The sequence below is a fragment of the Anas platyrhynchos genome, chromosome 18 (genome assembly GCF_047663525.1).
Source record: "Anas platyrhynchos isolate ZD024472 breed Pekin duck chromosome 18, IASCAAS_PekinDuck_T2T, whole genome shotgun sequence".
Lineage (NCBI taxonomy): Eukaryota > Metazoa > Chordata > Aves > Anseriformes > Anatidae > Anas > Anas platyrhynchos.
Genome location: NC_092604.1, coordinates 8,657,255 through 8,671,250, shown reverse-complemented (window position 1 = coordinate 8,671,250; position 13,996 = coordinate 8,657,255). Strand labels below are relative to the sequence as shown.

Here is a 13,996-nt window from a genome sequence, read left to right as displayed (position 1 = left end):
CCGGAGTAGGACGCTGACGGGATCGCTGTTTCCTTCTCACCACGCAAACACCAGCTGTCACTCTGTTTAATAACACCGACTGTTGCCCAAATGCACGAATCTTGGAATTTCTGCGATTTCTTGTTGCCTCTCAACCAGCATCACTGCGTACGTACAAATACCCCGGCCCTCTCGCAGCCCCTCTGCAGTCCTTGGCAGTGATTTTGGGGCGCTGAAGCCGCGCTGTTTACTGCTGTGGGTTTTCCACCCTTCTAGTTTTACTGAAATACGAGTTTATAGGCATGTTTTGTCTCGTGGTTACAGCGAGAGGCTAGGAAGGGAGCCTTTGGGGGGTTTTGTTCTCCTGTTGGCCTCGCTCCAGGCTTGGGCAAGCCCCATGGCCTCACCGGACGGCTGCCGCCAGCCTCCTGGGGGAGATTTTGAGGATTGGGGGGGGTTCCTGGCGCTGGCTGGGGGCCCTCTCTGGAGAACACAAAAAACATGGTTTTGAAGAGGGTCTCCAGAGCCTCTTGAGAGCATGGATGAGCTGAGGGATGTCTCTGCAGTGGGCTTTGAAATGAAGGCTTTCTGCAGGGATGGCAGGGAAGGACTGGACGCAGACAAAAAGCTGCCTTTTCCTTTTGTGGGGCGGAAACAAAACCCGCGACAATAATTCAAGGTTTCCTTTTCTCTTGAGAAGACGGCTGAGGAAAGCTGAACCGGAGGCTTTCTGACCCCATGTTCTCTCCTCTCTGTTGGTGCTTATCGTGGCCGGCCCTGAGCCGCATCCTTTTGGGGCCGCTCGTGGGGTGTGAGCAGACCCCATTGCATCCTGTGCTTTTACCAGGACCCCACAGCTCAGCACCAGGAGCAGCCCCCGTGGGCTTCCCGCTCCTAGCGCCTCTGCCGGGGCCTCAGATAACCTCCCCCAAGTCTTTTAAGCTGTGGCTCCATCTATTATTGAGTGGCGAGAGCGGCCTGCGGAGAACAGCTGCCCATGAAATATTTAAGGATTCAAAATTTAGCTAAGAGCGTCAGCCGGGCTCGCTCAGGCGTCCTCGGAGGCAGAGCTAAGTGGAGCACGCGGAGCGGTGCTGGGTGGGCCGCCAGCAGCTCTCCTCCGTCATCCTGAATCATTTACAAACCTTCCCTCTTCCAGCTTTTTGGAGGAGAAGGAAACCCAACTTTTGAACCCCGTTTTCCCTGGGTTTTCCTTTTGTGCGTCAAGGCCAGCCCGGCATGGGCTACGTCTCCGGTTCGTTTTATAGGGCCACGAGGGGAAACGTGGCAATGAGGTGAGCTCACGTGGAGGTCGCTGTGCTGCCAGGTGCCTTTGGGTGCCCTGGGCCACCCAAAGCATCCCTGGGGGGGCTGCAGCCACCTCGTTTGAGGGGCAGCCCCAAGCCACCACCTCTCCTCCGTCCTCCTTGGGTTTCGCAATGCTGCAATCCCGCTGCCGAGTGCCAGGCCTCGCCCAGTAAATAGGCAAGTAAATGGTCCCTTGATTGGGGTGGAAACATCCTGTGGCCACTCAGGGAACAGTGAACTTTATTCCTTGTCAACATTTCTAACGGCGCAGCCCATCTCTGCCGCAGCAAGTAAATACGGCACACGTGGACCTTGTATTTGTGCCAGTCAGGGAGAAAAGGCATGCTTCTGTGGCAGGAGAGATGAAGGATATACCTGCATCGCTTTTCCAGCCTGGGAAAAAAATAGATAAATTGAATATCCTGAGATTTTGGACCCTGCCAAGCAACCCTGGGTCCTGGACGTGAGAGCAGTTTCAGGCTGGGCACATCAGCCCCACGATGAGCGTGAGCCTCCCCGGGGCTGCAGAAAACCCATCCTGCCTTGTCAGAGACACCTCTCCTGGCTGGAAGTCACCCAAACGTCAACCCTTCAACCTTTGCAGCGTTTCTTCTTGTTAGGGGGTTGTTTCAGGCGTTTCTGAGCTCAGCTTTATGTGTGAAAAAGGGATGAAAGGGGAGCTGGAGCGCGGGGAGGGAAGTCGCGTCCTCCTCCTCCTCCTCCTTCCCTTCCCATCTGAGCTGCTTCAGACCCCTTCTGCGGGGTCCAGGCTTAGAGGACACGTTGTCCTGTCACCCGAAGTGCTATATCCAGCAGGAAGGCACAAGCTGATGTCCAAGAGGCTGTCACTGGCCGGGTCATGGTTGTGGGACATCCATGCCATGGCACGGTGAGGGGAGCGCCGCACCCTCCAGATGCCAGTGACAGAACCTCGCCTCTCAGCGAGGGTTTTCAGGGCCCTGTTTGAGCAGAGAATGAACCTCTGTGCCCCATTAGGGCTTGAAAATGAGCCCAATTAGCTGATAGGAAGCGTTAATAGCTCTTCAACTGCTCAGAGGCAGGGAATAGGAGGTCAGACCAGGGGCTCGGCACCCACTCGGGGGTTCGCAGAGCAAGGAGCAGGCAGAGGGCTGTTTGCACCCCTGCCTGCAAGGTTTTGAGAGGAAACTGCTTCTCTTGTTAGCGTTATATTTTTAGTCCATTTGTTCCTTAGCAAGCTTTTCCTTCCCTTACATGCACAAAAGGGTCGGCTCCCCCCACTGCCATCCCGCAGCCAGCCTAGGGACCCCAGCAAAGGCGTCGTCTCTCGGGTGCCTTCCTCCTCTCTTAGCCCTTAGTGCCAGGGATCCCTGAACCCATTGAGGACCCCATGGCTCTAACCCGCGGCCTTGGTTGTTTTCTCCTCCCCAGGGTGGAATGAGCTCCTAATCGCCTCCTTCTCCCACCGCTCCATAGCCGTGAAAGACGGGATCCTCTTAGCCACCGGGCTCCACGTGCACCGGAACAGCGCGCACAGTGCTGGCGTCGGGGCCATCTTTGACAGGTGGGAAGAAAGGGATGGATGGTAGGGGAAGGGATCTCAATCCCTCTTGTCTAGATGTCCCTGTGCCAAGGCGGGTGTCCCACGTCCCCATGTGCAGGCGGAGGAGCGGCTCCCAGCCGCCAAATCCGTCCCACAACGCCCGGTGCCCACTCTTGGACCCGCAGAAAGCACCAAGCAGTCGCTTTGGGACTGCCCGGTGCAACGCAGAGCTTCTTTGCAGGTGCCTCCTCGCCTGAACCAGGGGGCTGCTCCTTTCTTTCTTTTCATCTTTAGTCAGACCAAGACCTGAATTTGTTTTCTCAGTAAAAAAAAAAAAAAAAGCCCCCCAGACAGCCGGCAGGTTCCGCATGCGTGTCCCAAGGGCTCATTAATCTCGTGCTTTGGAAAAGCGTTTTCAAGCGAGGCTTCCAGCGTGTGTGACCCGCAGCGTGGCTCCAGACGCTGCGTAAATTGCGGCTGATTTCTCTGCCCGAGACTCATCTCGAGGTGCCTGAGCTGGAACCAAGCCGCTTTTGCTTTTTCGCTTTGCAAGGAAATTGCTCTTCGGGTGACATCATTTGTTTCCTGTGAGGTCATGAGTGCAGGATCATGACTTCACTGCAGGACCCAACAGGAAAAACTGGGCAATCAGTGGAAAATATTTCAAGACCGGCACCTGCAGAAAGAGCAAAGGGAGTAATAAAAATTACCGGCAGAGGAAATTGCTTTTAGATACCTGCTTTTTTTATTATTATTTTTTATTTTTAGGCAGCTTTCTCAGGTGCCAAAGCTTCTCAGTGAATGCACGGAGCCAGTTTTTACGGTCCCTGCTGTATCTCACAGGAACTATCGATGTTCCTAATGAGCTATTTTTGATACAGGAGGAAAATGAGGGCATATCCTCAGCTGGTATAAATGAGCCCCGTCCCATGATTTTATTAAACGTGCGCCAGCAGACCTCGCTCTGGGCCTGACACCTGCTTTTTGGGGGTTTTCTTTTTTTTCCCTTTTTCTTTTTAATGCTGACACCTGTGATTTCTGTGTCCTTTGCAGAGTACTGACAGAACTCGTGTCAAAAATGCGAGACATGCAGATGGACAAGACAGAGCTCGGCTGCCTGCGAGCCATTGTCCTCTTCAACCCCGGTACATGCGGTTACCTCCTCTCCATGCCCCACACCTCCCTCGGCTGATGCTGCATCCTTTGGGCTCCTAAAAACGAATGTAGACATCCTTTCAGGCAAAAAAAATCAGGGCAAAATCAGAACAGAGGTGTTATTGCCCTTTGTTCCCTGATCTCAGTATCCACAGGGGTTTATTAGCTGGCTTTCTGGAAAGTCCTCTGCAGAGCCTGGAGAGGGTGAAAGGCACGAAACTTGCTCCTAAAACACACAAGAACTTTTTTGTCTGCAACTGGCTTAGATTTACAGAGTCCAGCAGGCTTTCCCGTTGACTGCAGGGGCAGGGATTGCTGCTGGGGGTTATCCCTGCCCTTCCTGCGAGCCTTTGGTGCACTGGGGGGTGGCTGCTGTCCTGTAGATGCCCCTCCTGGGGCTTTCCCTGCATTTTAATGTGGCTCAGTGCAGGGCAGAAGCAGACGTGGCCGAGGACAGAGGTGCTCATTTGGGGCCCCCCCTCACCTCCCTGCTCTCCGCAGGAGCAGGTTTTGTGCCCAGGCACTGCTCGGTCCCTGGCCTTTCCCACCGTCCCCACGCCAGGCATTCCAGCAGGGTTCAGTGCCGTGTCTTGTTTTTGTTGTTCTGTTTGACTTTTTTTTTTTTTCCCCTCGTAATCACCAGTAATTTATTGTCTGTAATTTGGGATTAGCCCTGTATGGTAAAGGAAGGGGGATCTGGAGAGGTTCCCACTGCGCATGTGCCTGGGATATCGATGGCCTGGCTGTCCCTTTCCCCATGCTAAAACCAGCTCCTTGCCACCTCAAGGGACATTCTGGAGTAGGGACTTTTCTTACAGCCCCACTGCAGTGCTTTGTGTTAGAGGGAGAAATCCCCCAAGCCCGTGCCTCGATGGGGTCTTAAAGCCTTTGAGGTCTGTGACCACTGCAACGAGCCCAAAAGGTTGGGACTGGGATACGAGGTGGAGTAAAATGGGGCTTCTGTGGTCACAGGGCAAACCTTTCGGGGCTTGAATGCCTCGGGAAGGTATCAGGGTCCTGCTGGAGCACTCAGGGTGCAGACACTGAATCGAGGTCATGCCCTGCACTGGTTTGCACTGGGGGTGCTGGGAGGGTTGGAGGTGGCTGCGCACCTGGGAGGGGTGCACAGGGAAGGGGTGTATGGGGAGAGGGTGTATGGGGAGGGGTGCCTCGCCTCCCCGCACACCTCGAGGCTCCTGGCTGATGCTTCTTCCCTTGCCTTTCAGACTCGAAAGGTCTCTCCAACCCGGCCGAAGTCGAGGCGTTACGGGAGAAGGTGTACGCATCGCTAGAGGCGTACTGCAAGCACAAATACCCCGACCAGCCCGGGAGGTGAGTTGCTGCTGGCTGTGCCCCGTCCCACAGCCACAAAACCCCGTGCTGGGGGCACTGCAGCCCCTTGGGGGGAGGTCCCAGTGCCATCCTCAGGGCTGCAGCCCGCAGCGTGAGGGTGCTGGGTCCCGTCTGCACCGGGCTCTCGCTCTGTTCCTGCATCTTCTGGGAGCGAGCAGCTCTCTGCAGAGGCAGCTGCTCATTTCTGTCCCCCCTCCAGCTGTGAAAATCCCCCAGAGGAGTGGAGAGAGGTCCTTAGCCCTGTGCTTGCAATCACCGAGGATGGGCTTTGGGTGTTGCCGAGGAGCCCCAGCTCCTCCTGGGCTGAGCGCACGGGGGCAGGGGTATCGTTTCCCTTTTGGAAACCACGGAGAGCAAACCACAGAGCAAACAAGACACACACGGAGTTAATTTTCAGTGGCAGATGAGCATCATTGCTGGGAAGTGAAAGCCTCAATTGATGCTCTCTTCTCCCCTCCCTGCCTCCCCCAATCCAGCTGGGAATGGGAGGGGGAATTAGGAATGCTTTCCTGGAGCTCTCCGGAGCTGAGTGGGCGCATTTTCCCAGTTACAGCCTGAAGCTGGCGACTGCCAGTTCAGTTACTGACTGTCATTTGAGAAACCAAGCGAAGCACTGGAAACTGCTGCCGGTTTGTATCGCTGCTGAGGCTCAAATGCTGGGAAAAACAGCCCCAGCAACCGGGATTTGCATCTCACCTGCATTCCTGGTCTTGCTGGTCTGGGTGGTTCAGAAAAACAAGGATGCGCTTAAGCAGCGAGTAAAGCGAACAGAGCAGAGCCTCGGGAGTAATAGTGGGCCTCTTTTTTCTCCCTTTTGGGTATCAAAGTGCTGGCAGATGAAAAAAGACAAGGTTGTTCAGAGGTTTCTAGGATGTTCGTGGCTGGCTTGTGGAAGAGAAAGGTCCTGTTGGGTGTTCTTGATTTTGGCAGTGGTGAGGGAAATGGGAGAGGAGCTCAGGGCAGGGACGATCGCCTCTGGTGCCCTGAGCAGTGTGCGTGGACCCCAGGCTGACTCCAGAGCCGAGTCCTCTTCCTGTAAAACGTGATTGAATTGCACCTCCTCAGCAAATCCCTGGCTCCTGGACTTGGCAGCTGCGGAGTTTCAGGAGATCTCTGTGCCTCTTTGGGCTCGGAGCGGGCAGCCGGCCGTAAATGGCACGAGGAGAGCTGCGCTGGGGAATGCAGCCAGCAGCTCTCCGGGTTATTCCCCCGCTGGGAAGTGCTCTTAGCCTCGCACAGGCATCCAGTGTGTGCCGCAGCTCTCGCTGCCTCATTCCTGGCCGGGGGGCACCGGGTAGGGGGATGCCGTGGGGACAGCCCCCGGGAGCGTGCGGCTGCTTTTCATGGACCAGAAAAGCACCGTGAAGCTGCTGGGCACCCCTGAGGAAAGTCGCTGAGGCACCACCCAAATGTGTGCCCCCAGGGGCAGCCCTGGTGATGTGGGAGCTTTGTGGATCCCAAAGCCTGCAGCAGGGGCTCTGCTTGTGGGCTTTGAATGACCTCGGGGAGCTCCTCGTGTGATCTTCACACCCTGCTTCGCCAAAACCTTTAAGGGTAATCCTTGAGGGCTGTACCTAGGAGCTACACTGAGCATTTCTTGCCTTGCTGCCTCTCCTTTCCAGCACAGGACCGGGGTGCAACAAGCCCCAGCAGCTGGGGAGGGTTAACCGGTGGGCTGGGAGGCCGGGGTTGCACAACAGCGAAGGGAAAGGCTCTCAGGAGCTCTCTCCATCTTCCTGGTCTCATGGCACAATGTGATCACCATCTGGGGCTGGAAACAAGTTCTTCCTGTGGTTGAGCAAACGCACGGAGCAGCGTCGTGGGCGCCGCACATCCTCCCCTGCTCCCCGCCACGGTCAGCGCTGAGCCCCCAGGAGTGCCCCACGGCGCACGCCTTCAGCCTCAAACCAGCCCTCGGGGGCTGCCGGGCACCCTGCAGACACCCAAAAGGAACTTGTCTGGGGCAGCAGGACGAGGGGAGGCGTTCCTAGGAAAAACCGAGCCGTGCTGCCCCCCACGCCACCCCCTGCTCCTTCGCCAGGGGGGCACGGGGTGTACGTGCCACGGAGCAGCCACAGGGAAGCGGGGCCGATTCCTCCCCTGGCACGGTGCTGCGCTGCGGGCTGGTTATCTCACGGTTAAACGTATCGGAGGGCTGCAGCCATCATCTGGTTTGGTTTAAAGTGAAACTTCCTGAATGGGATGGTAGGACTGATTTGTTTTTCCTGGCTCCGGTCCCGCTGTTCTCGCCAGCTCAGCAGAAAAAAAAAAAAAAAAAAAAAAAAAAAAAAAGGAGAAAAAAAGAGAAAGAGAAGTGTGCATGCATGTATAATATCGGTATGTTTGTGCTTGTCTTTCTCTTTCTCTGTGTTCTCTGAAGTCCCCTTCTCCCTGGGCTGGCTCGGTTCTGGCCTTTGCTTGTGTCGAAGCCTGAATTGTGCAGCAGTAAAACCAAAAAAAAAAAGTGCTGCCAGCAATTAAAGGGCCTCTCTCCCATTCTGCACGCCGGGACGCGTGCCCTCCAGCTGGCTGTGTGCCCGCCGTGGGGTGCGGGTGGGCAGGGTGGGGGCACCCCTGGGTGTCCCCGCGGGGGCTGCAGGGTGGGCGCAGGGCTCGGTGGGCGCCGGGAGCCGGCTCGTGCAGCGCGGTCGGCTCTCCCCAGCCCCCCTGGCTCTCCCCTCCTTGCTGTCAGCGCTCTTTGCGAGCCTGGTGGGTGCGACCTGAAAAGCGTCTCCGCCGGGCGGGCCAGGGAGAAAGGGCTTTTGTTCGGCTGGGGCTCGGCTGAGCCCCGTGCGCCGGGCGGGGAGAAGGGGAGCCGGGGGCTGGCACCCCGTGTCCGGGCTGGTTTGCAGCCCTGTCTTCAGCTTCTGCTTCCAGAACTCCCGTCAGCTTGCTTCCATCATCTTCAACCCCGCAGCACCTTCAGCACAGGGCTCAGCCAGGTTTTGGCCATGCAAGAAGCCCCCCCAGGGCTGCACGGAGCTGCCTGGGAGGTGCCCGCTGCCCGCAGCAAAGCGGCATCAGGCAGCAGGAGCTGGCCCCCACTGCACCTCCTGCATCCCCTGGCTGCAAGCAGAGAGCAAGCAGGTCATGAGTGGCCTGCAGCACTCCTTGGGTGCTTGTAGGGACCCTCGTAGGTCCCTTGTAGGGACCCCACAAGCACCTCGGGGTGCTGGCTGAGCGGTGCAGCCCATGCATGGCACGGAGCCGGCCGTGCGCCCCAGCCCAGGGATGGCTGTTCCTGTCACATTTTCTCTCTCTGTGTAGCTACCAGCAGATGTTTGTTGTGAATATCCACCATGAGCACCTAATTTTCAGGGCTGGGGACGTAATTAATGATTTCCCATAATTTCTCTGCACAGCTCTGGGTGTGCAGCCCAGAGCTTTGGTAGCAGAAGTTGTGTCTGGCTCTGTGCAGGAGCAGCCACAGAAGCTCTGCAGGTCGGGGCTGCTGGAAGGACATCTAACCGTGTCGTGTCTCCTTCCCCTAGGTTCGCCAAGCTCCTGCTCCGGCTCCCTGCCCTCCGGTCCATCGGCCTGAAATGCCTGGAGCACCTCTTCTTCTTCAAGCTAATAGGCGACACGCCGATCGACACCTTCTTGATGGAAATGCTGGAAGCGCCCCATCAAATGACTTAGAGAACTGCTGCTGGGTCAGTCCCTCGCCCGGCCGGGGCCTCGCGGGGCTCCGTCCTCTGCTTTCTCCTCCTCCAACCCCAGCCCCTTCCCCCCCTGCCCTCCCCGATGCTGGAGGCACCGTCCGAGCTTCTCCGCGCGCTCCCCGGGGCCACCCCCCCGACGTCCTCGCCGCCTCGCCACGTTGACCCTTGTCCGTTTGCTGTCACTGCTGCGTCTAAAGACCTGATCCGCTGTTGCCCTGCGGTAGATGTAGAGAAGTGGGGGACGGAGAGCTTTGCGCCGGCCGCCGCGGCGCCCCGTGCCACGGGAGCTGGCGACGGTGCCGGCCGGCCGCGGTGGCCCTTTTGGGCAGCGGGGGTTTTGAATGAGCTGAGGGAGTGGTTCGGCTCACCGGATTGCAGCTGGCTATTTTCAGAGGATGGAGGTTGGTTGTTTTTTTTTTTTTTTTGAAAAAGAAAAAAAAAAAAAAGAAAAAAAAGAATTCTATTTTTGGTTTCTAACTGTTATTAGTAGTCTCGGTAGTTACTTCGCGCAGGGAGAGACGGCCCTTACCGTGCCCCGTCAGTGAGTCACCCGTGGCTGCGCAGAGCCTTCTCCTTTCACTTCAAAGCAGAGGATTTGGGATTGAGCTAAATCCCCCCTCCAAACACCCGGTGGCCACCCCAGGGCCCCAGACACCACTGCTCTCAGGCCGGAGCTGCCCACAGACACGAGCACAGGTCCGGAGCGCTTGCTTTAAGGCTGTTTGGGACACGGCATCGCCCTTGCTGGGGTCCTGCCAAGACCCCTGCCCTCCCAACTGCCCCCAGCATCCCAGCATGGCCCTGCTCACCAGGCACCATCCTGCAGGACCCCTGCTCAATTTAAGGGCTGTTGTGTTGGAGCAGCAGGGGCCGGTGCCCTGGCAGTGCTCCCTGTTTGGTGTTTTGGTTCTGCCCTGCTCCAGGTTGGTTTTGGGTTTCTGGCTGCTGGGGTGAGCTCAACAAAGCACCCACCACCCTGACTGCGCCCTCACGGGGGTTTGGGCTCATCCAAGAGCTTGTTGATTCAGCAGCCGCGGTGCAAAACACTGCAGGGCAACAGTTAGTGGGAGCGTTTGGTAATTGTGGATGTTAATTAGCGGTGAAGCAGGAATGGGGCTCCCCCTCCCCACATCTCCCCATTTGGGCAGCGACGTGGGGCTGGGAGGTCCTGGCTGGAGGGGGATGCCCGGCAGGGACAGGAGGTCAGCCCGGAGTGCCCGTCCCCAACACCTCACCTTTCACTTTAATCAGGTGTCCTCAGATCCTGCCTGAACAAACGGGTTAAAAAAGCAGAGCAGAACGAGCTGGGAGGGCTCCTGGGGAGGATTTCCCCCCCCTGCAGCCGGACAGGACGGTCCTGAGCACATCCCAGGGCGCTGAGAGCCAAGGATGAGGTGCCTGCGGTTGGCTCCAGGCCACTTTCACGTCTGCTGTGCCCCAAAGCAACAGAGCATTAGGTCCCAAAGAGAGGTGGCTCTCCGTTCCTCCCCGGGGGCTGTAGCTGCCCCCTCAAACAGCTGCTTTGTGCCTGCAGGGGGACGGAGCAGCCCCCGCCTCTGCTTTGGAGGGGACACAGTTGTCACCCGCCTGGCGGCTCCATCCCCTGCAGTTAATAAGGCCATCTCCTCGCCGGGTAAATACTCAGGATTTCAGGTCGTAACTTTGCCTTAGGCTGGCCTGAAGTGGCGAATCCGCAGAGGCGGGGAAGGAGAAGCATTTTGGCTCTGGTTCTCCAGCAGCCTGCATGCCGCCGAAAATATTATTAAACAGCTTCACCCTGGAAGAATTTGCCAAGAAAACTAGGCGAGAGCAACGAAATCCAGCGAGGGTGCCAGTAAACACGAGCAGGCTGCTCCTTGCCAGCACAGCGCTCGTGCGCGCCCGCGCGTGGTGGCCGGGGGCTGGCAGCACCCGGGGGGCTCGGTTGGAGCCGGACGGTCCCCGGGGTGAGGAAGCTTTGTGGAAGAGTCTCTCGACCTTGCACTATGATAAACCCGAGCTGTTGTTCGTCTCCCTTGGGTAGAACCACTTGATGTTTTTTGTTTTGTTTTTTTTTTTGCTTGGTGAGTTTTTGGAAGGCGGTCCGTGAGCAGGTACCCCCAGCCCACCCCAGCCCCTCCTGCTTTTAACTCAATATCACTTAAAACTCCGTGAGCAGCGGGGTGTCCTCAGCAAAAAGCGTGGTGCAAAGGGGAAGGCTCTGCCAGCAAGGGGCTCTCGGTCAGGATGTGTGTCTCTGTGCCTCAGTTTCCCTGCCGGGGCGGTGCGTTGCCGTGATATGTGCCCCCCACCCGTGGAGGAGGGTTTTGGGGAAGGGCTGAGCACCGGCTTGGACCTCGTGCTTTCGGCAAGTATTGAGGGAGCTCCCACATTGCTGTAAATCCGCATGGCTGCTGCTTTTAGTAGAGCTCCTCCGATCCACACCAGCAGCTTTCGGGGTGCTCAGCAGGTCCTGAACACGACCACGGGTGCTCAGCCCCCTCCCCGAGCACGACCCCTGCCCACCCGCCCAGGGTCACCGGCGCAGCCGTCCCCAGCAGGAGGAAAAGCTTCTGTGCGTCCCCTGACATCTGCCACAGCAGCCTTAAAGCAACGTGCTTGTGCATGAGTTTGAGTCTTTCATTTGTATCCTTTTTCACTTTTTTTGGCTTTTTATTTTATTTTTTTTTTCTTCCTCACCATAATATCTATAAATATATTACACGCTTGTTTGAAGAGGTGATACGTGGGTAAAAGAAAAAAAAAAAAAAGGCACATTATTCGCTAGAGAGGTAGGACTTTCATTTAACCAGATCTTAGTACTCCCGCAAAAATCTGGTTTGATTAGGGTGATCTATTTTTTTCAATTTTATTTTTTATGGTTTAAATTTCCTTTTTTGTTGGTGGGACAATCTTTAATTTTCTAAAGATAGCACAACCATCAGCTTTTCAGCCACCCCGGGCCGTTCCTCGCTGCCTTCTCGTGCGCCGCCGCGGGTCCCACCTGAGCCATGGGCACGTTTCAGCTCCCCCCCTGCACGACCGTGGCTCAAGAGCTGATGCTGTCCCCATCAGTGACTAGCGTGCATGATCTGTTTTAAGTTGATACATATGTGCGTGTGTATACATGTATGTACTGTAGATATATACACTGTATAAATATCCTCACTCACATATACATATATTATAACCGTAGCAATTACAGACTTTTTGTTTTAAGTCAATTCTTTTTTTCCTGTTTTTTTTTTTTTTCCTCTCGTATGTTTTTTTTTTGCTTCATGTCAGCGAGTACATTGTATCTGAAGCCCTTTCCGAATTGGCGTACGCCAAATCTGGATCTTTATGACTCGAGACAAAGGAAATGCATCTATTTTAAGATGCCCTTTTTTGTTGTTTGTTCTTTTTTTTTTTTTTTTTCTTTCTTTCGAGCAGCAGGTGGTTTTGAGTAAAAAAAATAGCTTTAGCAATTCCCAATACTTAGTGATGGATGCCTTGGCTATGGGTTGCATAGCTAAAAAAAAATAAAAATAAAATACATTTAAAATTTAGAATGACAAAAAAAAAAGAGAAAAGATAAGGAAAAAATATCTAAAGCATCAATAAAGTTAAAAATCTATTTTTGTACAAATGTAATTTTATCCCTTGCATATTCTTGGATATTTTTTTTTCTGGATTGTTTTGTTTCTTCTACAGAGATTGTTATAAACGCTCTCTCTATTTTTCTCTCTTTCTCTCTCTCTCTTCCTCTCTGTAAATGTTCAGCCGCAGGGACAGGGATCTGGAGAAGAGGGAGAAACTTCTGACTGTGTTTTAAAGGCTTTATATGAAATCTCTTTTGAAATAATTTTTTTGAATGAACTTTTTATTTTTTTCCCCCACTTCCAAAATCTTTTTCGGGGAGGGGGGGGAGGGCGGGGGGAGGGCAGGGCGGGCTGGTCTGGGGGTGTCTTTTGTCACGTATATCCGGCGTTCCCGCAGGTCTGTTTTACTGTGAAATCACTACCGTATATTATTATTCACTTAAAAAAAAAGAAAAGAAAAAAAAAAAAAAAAGAGTTGCTGCTGGAAACGCCAGTATTTTGATGAACAATTGTATTAGAATTGTGGAAAAAAAGAAAAAAAAAAGAAAAAGAAAAAAAGAAAAAGAAAAAAGAGAAAAAAAAATAAGAAAATATATGAGCATTTTAAAATATAACCCAGTCCAAGTCCTCTTTTGTTCTTTATGGGTATTTCCTGAGCTGGTCCTTAGGCTGTGGGGTCCTGTCCTCACCAAGGGGGTCCCGGTCACCCAGGGGTCCCCGTCCTGGGCTCCCTCCTGCTCTTCTTCTCCTCTCACCTTCAGTCCTTCGAAGCCTGGCCCAGCAGGCAGGATTTCAGCCAAGGGCAGTGGGGGTTTCTGCGTTGGGTACTTGACTTCGTCCTGCCTCTTTCCTCCCTGGTTTAGCGAGGGGTCAGCAAGTAAAAATAGCCCCTTGGACTTCACGGTGTGTGATGCACCTCCAGCTCCACGACAGCCTCACATATGTACGTATAATGTAGGTACAGAAATAAGTAGTGGTGGTTTGCGTGCGACACCCCAAAACCCATTTATTGGCCTGGGAGCCACCGAGGCTTCATTTTCCTGGAGCTGCAGGATCACAGAAAGGTTTGGGTTTGGGGTGAGAGCAACGGCAGAACCACGGGGGAAATCCCAAGGCTGGGCTTTTAAAACAGGTTGGTTTTGCCCCCAGGACTTTCTCCTGAAAGAATTTCCAATTCCTTTGACAATTCCAGGTGTACCCTCTAGTGACAGTGGGATGGTGCCACTTACAGAAACTATACAATAAGTGCCATTGTGGGGGCCAGCCCCCCGGAGGGGTGTGCTGGCTGGGCACACAGGGGTGACCCTGGGCTTTCTGGTGGGTGGGTGACACTGGGGTGACAGGGGCCATCCCACGGACGAGGGCCACCCTTGGCACATCACACACCATGGGCTGGGCTGAGCCAGAGCCATCCTGGCTCTGTGTGGGGACACGGGCATGGGGAGAGCTCCGACCTG

The 13,996-nt window shown here is 54.9% G+C and overlaps 1 protein-coding gene across 2 annotated transcripts in view; it reads left to right on the top strand.

Annotated features, from left to right (window-relative positions):
• Positions 1 to 13,153, top strand: part of RXRA (retinoid X receptor alpha) — a 94,360-nt gene extending 81,207 nt beyond the window's left edge. For both annotated transcript variants that reach the window (XM_027471073.3, XM_072025546.1), the window contains exons 7-10: positions 2,698 to 2,830; positions 3,863 to 3,954; positions 5,191 to 5,296; positions 8,809 to 13,153. In XM_027471073.3, coding sequence (XP_027326874.2) covers positions 2,698 to 2,830; positions 3,863 to 3,954; positions 5,191 to 5,296; positions 8,809 to 8,956 — 479 coding nt within the window. In that variant the 3' untranslated portion in view covers positions 8,957 to 13,153. The remainder of the gene's footprint in view (positions 1 to 2,697; positions 2,831 to 3,862; positions 3,955 to 5,190; positions 5,297 to 8,808) is intronic.
• Positions 13,154 to 13,996: the final 843 nt, after the last annotated feature.